At 32.5% G+C, this 8,368-nt stretch overlaps 1 protein-coding gene across 1 annotated transcript; it reads left to right on the top strand.

Moving 5' to 3' along the window:
• The first annotated feature begins 3,799 nt into the window (after window positions 1-3,799).
• Window positions 3,800-8,368, top strand: LOC113762687 (annexin D4-like). The gene is made up of 6 exons (XM_027306245.1): window positions 3,800-3,945; window positions 4,473-4,645; window positions 5,756-5,971; window positions 6,658-6,882; window positions 7,737-7,808; window positions 7,989-8,368. The coding sequence occupies exons 1-6, from the start codon at window positions 3,900-3,902 to the stop codon at window positions 8,199-8,201; spliced, it is 945 nt and encodes a 314-aa protein (XP_027162046.1). The 5' UTR covers window positions 3,800-3,899; the 3' UTR covers window positions 8,202-8,368.

The following is an 8,368-nucleotide window of genomic DNA, read 5'->3' as shown; positions in this document are numbered from 1 at the left end:
CCTTTCTTTAAATGAAGTGGCGGAACGTAAGGAAAACAATTTCAGTGGAGTGAGAACGGAAGTTGCTGTACACCCGTTGGTGTAAAATGTTTCTTGGCAGAAAAGATTTTTCCATGCACTTATGCAACCAAACATTGAAAATTCCAGAAAATATCTTTCGAAAAATATTTTTAGTCCTATCAAACTGGCCCTAAATATGGTTGTTCTTCAATGATTTCACATGGCACCTAGCATGGTACCCTTATTTGTCATTTTCTAGAGCGTGAATAATTGGGATGACCTTCGACTAAAGAAAGATACAGAAGATTTTCCCACCTGCCATGTGTCTCGTGTCCTCTTTGCCCATCGTGATCCTCTAATAATCTGTAAACCAGTTCTCAAAAATGGACCAAATTCGAGAAACAAAAGCAGTTAGGCTCTAAGTTTTTTCTTTTTTTTTTAAGTTGTGGAAATGTAGTATTATTCCTTTAATTGCTCTAAGATGCTTCTATTGGTTTTCTTTGAACATAAAACGGTAGGCTAAAGAAAGATAAGGGAATGCCTTTCCAAAGAAAGTTCATGTCAATCATTCTAATTCAAATTAACTCAACAAACCTGTGTTGATTTTCCATAAACCGTGGCTTTTATTAAGGTGTCTCTCGTCCTTTCTGGGAAGGTTATTGACCATGCCAAGCCATGATCACAGAAGAGACAGGGGAAAAGACGTTCAATTTAACGAGTGTCAAGTAATCAAAATGCTTGGATTATTAGGTCTAGCATCAATTTACACCGTTAAACTTGTATTATTTTTTTACTTTACATCCTAAACATTAATTTTAGATATTTTGTACTCTAAACTCTCAAATTTTTACCTAAATTGTCAAATTTGTCCCATTTAAATCCACTCAATGATAACTTTAGCAAAATTAATGGCATAGAAAATCCAACAAATCAATGATAATGTGTTGAAAATGGTCAAATTGTGACACAATATCGTAGCAAAAATAGAACAACACATTGTCATTAACTGGTACCATATTTTATCTCATTAATTTTGTTAATAATATAGTGATTGAAGCAATATAAATCAATGGTAATGTACTAAAAAAAAATTAAAGGATTGCACTGAGAACAAAATTGTACATTGTCATTAATTTTTAACATTTTTATCTTGTTAATTTTGGGAAGGTAATTATTGATTGGATTTAAATGGAACAAATTTAAGAGTTTAGGTATCTAAAATTGAATTTAAGATGCAAAAAAAAGTACAAATTCAAAGATACAAAGTGGAGTTAGCCCTTTATTCAATTAATCTTTTTTTTTTTTGAAATATTTATTCAATTAATCTTTGCAGTGTACAAATGTTGGATCTACATTGTATAATAACCAAGAACTAAAAAAGTATCATCACGATGAATACATACGTCGTTGAAGCAGTCTTATTGTTTTGTGCCCACTAAGACAATGGATGATTGACGGACCGCAGGCAGGAACGGTTGCAGGTGCAACTGTTCCTGGCGATTTTGTGCATTTTGCACATCGTGTAACTTTTTTTGCACACGGTGTAGCTTTATTTGCACAACGTGTAATTTTAGAACAAATTTTTATGAGTCCCATACACATTGTGAATATCGAGATGCACGAAATAATCTGAATCGTACAAATTTTTTAGGCCAAATCATGCCCGTTCCTGCCCCTCCTCCATGATTGACATGGGAAAACTAATCCTACGTCTCACATGCTCATGACCAACCTATGATATCTTTCACATAACTATAATTACTGTTACGTGGTCTTCACTATATAGATAAGTCAAAGAATTGACAGAATCAAGAATAGCTGTAATGTATGATCCATAAGTTTTCATAATTTTATGAACACTTATATCACGAGAAAATTAAGTATCGTGACAGTCACATCGAATGTGACCCTTGAGAATTCTATTTCTTATGCTTTTTGAGTTGTTGCCTGTTCAATGGCTGTGGCAATTTTCAATTGAGACGATGTTGTTAAATTATTTTTAAGATTTTAAAATATTGATGACAAGTTTTCATTTCAGTGAATACATTTTATGTCTTCAATTTCTCAAATATCCTCTCTTTTCTTGAACTATGAAACTTTGACAAAATTTTCTTAGATTTAATTAGCTCTAACATGATAGGTTCTTGGTTTTAGTAATAAGAAGTCAAGAACTAATCTAAAATATATATTGTGCGTTTTATTTATTGTACTCATCTTTCTGACGAAAATCTTTTTCTTTCTTACTGTAGTTCATGATCCAAAATTACTTTTCTGAAGAAAGATAACATCACTTTACATGTATATGGCTTAAGCTGCTGTTTGGTCTGTCCTTCAAGTCTTTCCTTTTTTTTTCCTTCTTCATCATCCTTTGAATCGAAATAGAGCTACAGATGTAGTTCGATAAATCTGTCGTTAACATAGCTAGCTGGAAAAAATTACTCTAGTAGTTTTAGAAAAACATTATTGTAGTAGTTTTTTTATATAAATATATATATATGAACAATAAAAAAAAATGGTTGAAGAAGGTCTTTGGACTAATTTTAAAAACATGTTATGAGAAACAGATCCATTCAAACATTATTTTGTAAAATGTACTGTACTTATTTTTTTTATACACGCCTATAATTGTATCTTCGAATAACATTTTTGGCTCCGAATTAGCTCCAAACAATTAGGGTTTCTAAAAACACTTAATTATTTCCATTGCAACTCTCTACTGTCTCACATTATTATTACATAATCACATATAAAACTTTAAGAGAATTTCTTGCACATGGTGACAAAACATCTATAACTCTTTCACATATAGTGCCGTTAATCGAACCGAGTATTTTGGCTACTGAGCTTGACTCGAATTTAACTCGAACCAAGTTCGAGTTCGCTCGACTAGGTGGACGAGTTTTGAAATATGTTCGAACTCGACTAAGCGGACTTGTTTATGACAAATGAGCCGAGCTTACGCGAGTTCAAGCTCGAGTTTGTGCAAATTGACCCCTAATAAAAATCTATAATTTTCAATTTTTATACTTTTGAATTGTGAAATGACATATATACCCTTCTTTATCGAGTCTAATCGAGCTACTCGAATAATAAACTAGTCGAGTTTACTCGACTTGTTAATTAAACGAGCATATCTCCAACTCGAATTCGGCTCGTTTACCATATTTAACGAGTTGACCTCAAACCTTATCGAGTTGAGTTCAATCGAACTTTCGAGCTGCCCGTTCCATTTAATAGCTCTATTCACATAGCATTCAAAGAAGAAATATTATGCCAACAATGCATGTAAATTTAAATCCAAGAAGCAAGCAAAATTGGACGCATTTATTCCTACTTAGCTTGTGAGCTGGTAGTCAGCAAATAAATAAGATCTAAAAGTTAATTGCACCTTATAGATTTGAATGTTACTTAACATGAATGCTAATATATATATATATATATATATATATTTATATATATATATATATTATTTTTTTCATTTTTTGCTCAGCACAATTTAATGCTACTGTGCACTTAGTCCTTCATATAACGTCGTTCATTAATGAATCCACATGTTACAGAAGCTGCCTCGAGACATCAAGTCATGACACAGCTAAAACAGAACAGTAGATGGCCAAATATGAAAGCTTTTCAATTGCTTTCTTTAAATATGTTACTTTTTGTCTTTCAATGATTTCACATGGCACCTAGCATAGTACACTTATGTGTCATTTTTTATTTGCTCAACTCCATGGTTGTCTTCTTATTTGATCATTTTTATAGACACATATACCCTCATGGTGGGGTATAAAAGAGGCATTGGCTGAACATTCTTCCTCACCCTTTCACCCAGAGACTCCAGAGCAATAAGAGCTTTGAGTCTTTGACATATTATTATCTGCAGTCTTTGACATATTATAATGGCACACCCAAAGGAGATCTCAGCTCTCAACAAGGCTTTCACAGGTTCTTCAAGCTCATCCACTGAAGAATTATTTTTGTTGTCTATTTTGTCTGAAAACAGGCAATTGATTGTTCAAGTAATTGGTTACGTGCGTGTTTATTCACCTCATATTTCTTGTTAGTATTTTTTGATTTTTGACAAGGATATGTAAAAAATCATTCCAAGTCTAAGACAAGAACCACAATGTTTTTGACTTCTCATATGTAAGTTTCTTTATTCACCTCATAAAGAAAACAAATTTTTGTAGCCAAGAACCAGAAAATTTTGCTACAACAATTTCTATTCTTAAGGCTTCCTTGATGGGATCTTTATCCACTGATCAACAATCATGTTCTTGTAGCTTCCTAAGCCACTATTTCTTTTCAAACATTGGACGATGGTTACATTGACCATCACCTTAATTAAATGTATTATTTGCAGAATTAAACGCATAAGCACTCTCATTTATTTTCAATACTTCTGGTGAATTACAATCAAAATCTTAAAAGTACGTATTAATGAACTGATATTTATGTACTTTTTATCTTAGGACTTGGAGTCGATGAGAAGACTTCTATATCTATATTGACAAAATGGCATCCACATCAGCTACATTCATATAGAAAAGCCACTCCAGATTTCTTCATAGAAGATGAACGTCAATTTGAGAGATGGTCAGATCCACGTGTCCTACAACTTAGACAAGAATTCATACGCTTCAAGGTGGGTATCATTTGTTTTTCTTCTTTTTGTTGGGTATTAATGGTCATGTGCCTTTTTTTTTTGCAAGAAGTTAATTCTTCAATTTTTTAAGCGCTAAATGGAAAGCTAAAAAGATTATGTTACCATACTCAAGAAGTCAACCAATCTGCCAACAAGTTACCGTTTAACCTGCATGTCACACTTGGATACTTTGCATTTGAGATAAAATGCGAACGACGAAGATTTCTGTTTTTATTTTTTTGAACATTTTAGATCATGAAAAAGTTAAATTATATATTATCATTGGAGAGAAAATGCAAAGGAAGATTTGTTTTTCTTTTTTTTTGGGGGGTCATTTTCTTTCCCTTTTTATCTTTTCTCTCACATAATGCATGATCTACAACACCGAGAAGCTTTTTGTAACATTCAATTAAGACCCTGTTTGGGGTTGTAGTGTTTTTGATAAAAAATACTTTTAGGTGCTAAAAGCACTTTTAAATTTTTTTATCATCTCATAAAATTAGGAGAAGAGTTTTAGGTGCTAAAAGTATTTTTAGCAAAAACTCAAATTTGGTGCTTTTACAATAGGTTTTGTGATTTAAAAACTAAAATATTAAATTTAATCATTTTATTCTATGTTATGAACTAAATAAAAATATAATACATTTAAAAATTTTCAAATTAGTCATTATCTAATATAATAAGTATTTATTTAACTATATTTCCAAACAATATATTTAAAAATATTTAAACATTCAATAAGTGCTTTTATTAAAAACCCAATTGAAAATGTACTTTTCGTTAAGCTACACAACCCCAAAGGGGCCTAAGTAGTAACGTACTCTTACTTTCTATATCCATCCTAAAAGTACCCTTTTTTCGATTTTAAATATGTAGATTTCTCTCTAATTGGCATATTCATCTTTTGGTGTTTAACCAATTGCATAATATTTCAATCTAATTAAAGATGCTGAAAATCTCTTTTGGTCATAAAAGGGACTGTTTGAATTGATCGGAAATTAAGCAGGAAATTAACAACCCTCAAGAAATAAAGATCTTGATTGTAAAAAACCAGTTTTTACATGATGCCTAAATCAATGACTTGTTGCTAATCTAAATTGAATTGGGTAGGATGCTGTGGTGCTCCGGACTATGCATCCTTGGGAAAGAGATGCTCGTTTATTTAAGGAGGCTTTGCAGATGGGCCCAAGAATTGATATTATTATAGAAACAGCATGTACAAGATCATCTGAAGACCTTTTGGGAGCAAGAAGAGCCTACCATTCCCTCTTCCACCACTCTATTGAGGAAGACATAGCTTCCCAAATCCACACCAGTGAACGTAAGGTGAGATACGAGGCAAACTAAAGTTTCTTAATTGGAAATTTTGGTTGACAATTATTGCATCTTTTTTTTTTTTTTCCTTTTTCCACACTTTGGTCTCACAAACTTGAGTTATGACCGTTACCTACATAAAATTCAGAAATCTCAACAGTTACAATTAATTACACACTTAAAATATCATGATCAAAGTTGCAATCGATTGCTTACAAGTCTGATTTTCAATGTAACAATTGGTATATTCTCATCAATTATTTACTTAGCTGCTGAAAAAAATTATTTTCTTAGCTATTTGAAAGTATTATACAACCAATAAGAGAACTTCTAATTCTAACTTTGTCAACAAAATTTACGTGCGGGTTCCATTGAAATTCAACTCTCAAGTTATATACATGTCAAAAAAGTGGGAAAATGGTAGGGGAAACGCGTAAACCAAAAAAGATTGTGGCCTACCTGACAATTTGAGAAATTGAGGGATTAGATGCCCAAATAAATATGTGGGCTAATGAAGCTGCTTCTGCACGCGAATACAAGACAAATCCACAGTTGGGCACAATTTGTAGAGGATGTGCTTGAAATATATGGGAAAATTCTCATACTCCATTTTTGGAATGACAATTTTTGGAGTGCCATTGACATTTTTATTTTTCTTTGTCCTAATATTTTTTTTTTTTTTTGGGTGCATTAAACAGCTTTTAGTTGCACTTGTAAGTGCGTACCGCTATGAAGGTCCACATGTTCAAGAAGAAACGGCAAAATCAGAAGCCAAGGTGCTTTATAATGCTATTAAAGCTGTTGCAAAGAAGAATCCTACTGAGAATGAAGAAGTTATAATGATACTAGCAACAAGAAGCAAATCCCATATCAAGGCTGTCTACAAATATTGCGAGGAAATTAGCGGAAACCACTTGCAACAGGTAATTAACTATGCAACAATTCTATGAGTCAGAGATTCGTTTCATTAATTTGAAGATAAAACCGTTAGAAACCTTTAACTTTTCAAACAAGTTAAGCATTTTTGTACACTGTTCTCATTTTTCTTTTATAGTTAGAATTTTCTGGTCTATTAATAGTTCATACGGTGTAAATCAAATATAATAAACACGCGTTAATGTAACATCAGCGGAGGCATCAATGACTTCCATGGTAAATTACAGAAAGTGCAATGCGTGAATCACCATTAATTTGAATATCTCAATTGAAAATTGTCCAAGGAGGTTGTTCAATTGGAAACCTGAACCACTAAGATCAAGACAAGGTCTAATTTTGAGTAAAGGCAAGCTTAAGAGATAAAGGGTTTTAGCTAAATCTCATTATCAACCGTATCTAATAGTCCTAAGATTAGGAATTTTGCAAATTCGAGAGCAGTGTCCGGCAGACGTAGTTAAAGCCACCCCTTCTCTTACACAATATGTTTCTGTTTGACGCTCATGGCATACTCAAAAGGTTTGGCTAAAACATGCCCTGATGCACACGTTAGTACGGGTTTTAAGTGTTAATTTTTTTTAAAAAAAGTAAAACTAATTTAGGAATGTCTCTAACTATAGGGGTGGATTTGATGTGAGTGTGTGCATTCATCTATTAAATTGAGTAAAATTCAGATTGATGAACAAATTCCTTGAGAGAAAATCATTAGAAAAAATCCATATTTAAAAAGTCTTTTGCCTTTTCTTGCATACTAAACTAATTTATTGAAAACAAGCGATTTGTATACTAATTATTTGGGCCCTTTAATATGACCACTCTCTCAATATCCATTATCCCTTCTCAGGATCCAGATGGTGATTGGGCTCTGAAACAAACAGTCCAATGCTTATGCATGCCACATGCATACTTTAGCAAGGTAACACTTTCCAGCATCCAAGGAAAGCTCTTTAATTTAATCATTTCGAGGATTCTTTTTTTTTTCCCTCCAATCTACTAATACTACAATTATTATTATTAACATTATTACTTTTTTTTTAATTTTTTGATCTAATCTTGGTCAATTTAAATTGCTCTAATGTGCCTTAATTATGTTCAGATTTTGGATGCATCACTAAGAACTGATGTGGATGAGGCTGCAAGAGATTCTGTCACTAGAGTGATTCTCACACGAGCAGATGTGGACATCAAGCAGATCAAAGAAGAGTTTCAACACAAGTTTTCTGGAGTTAGTCTGTCCAAAAGGATTGAAGAAGTTGCTAATGGCAACTACAGGGATTTTTTGCTTGCTTTAGTTTCAAAAGAAAACTAATAAAGTGCATGTCGACCAAAACTAAACTTTGCTCATTAATAAGCCCGCTCTATCTTGTCTTTGCTTTTTCATGAATTCATATTTTGTGTTACGCTTCTGAAACTTTTGTTGAACCACCAGTGCATAAGATTTTTTTCAATAATATACTTGCGTCAAAATTCCATCCA

Source organism: Coffea eugenioides, chromosome 2 (assembly GCF_003713205.1).
Source record: "Coffea eugenioides isolate CCC68of chromosome 2, Ceug_1.0, whole genome shotgun sequence".
NCBI lineage: Eukaryota > Viridiplantae > Streptophyta > Magnoliopsida > Gentianales > Rubiaceae > Coffea > Coffea eugenioides.
This window is presented reverse-complemented; position numbering and strand designations above follow the sequence as displayed.

Coding starts and splice junctions, on each gene's coding strand:
- LOC113762687 (XM_027306245.1), top strand. CDS start 3,900: ATGGCACACCCAAAGGAGATCTCAGCTCTCAACAAGGCTTTCACAG. Junction 3,946..4,472: donor TCTCAACAAGGCTTTCACAG/GTTCTTCAAGCT, acceptor TTTTTATCTTAG/GACTTGGAGTCGATGAGAAG. Junction 4,646..5,755: donor AAGAATTCATACGCTTCAAG/GTGGGTATCATT, acceptor TGAATTGGGTAG/GATGCTGTGGTGCTCCGGAC.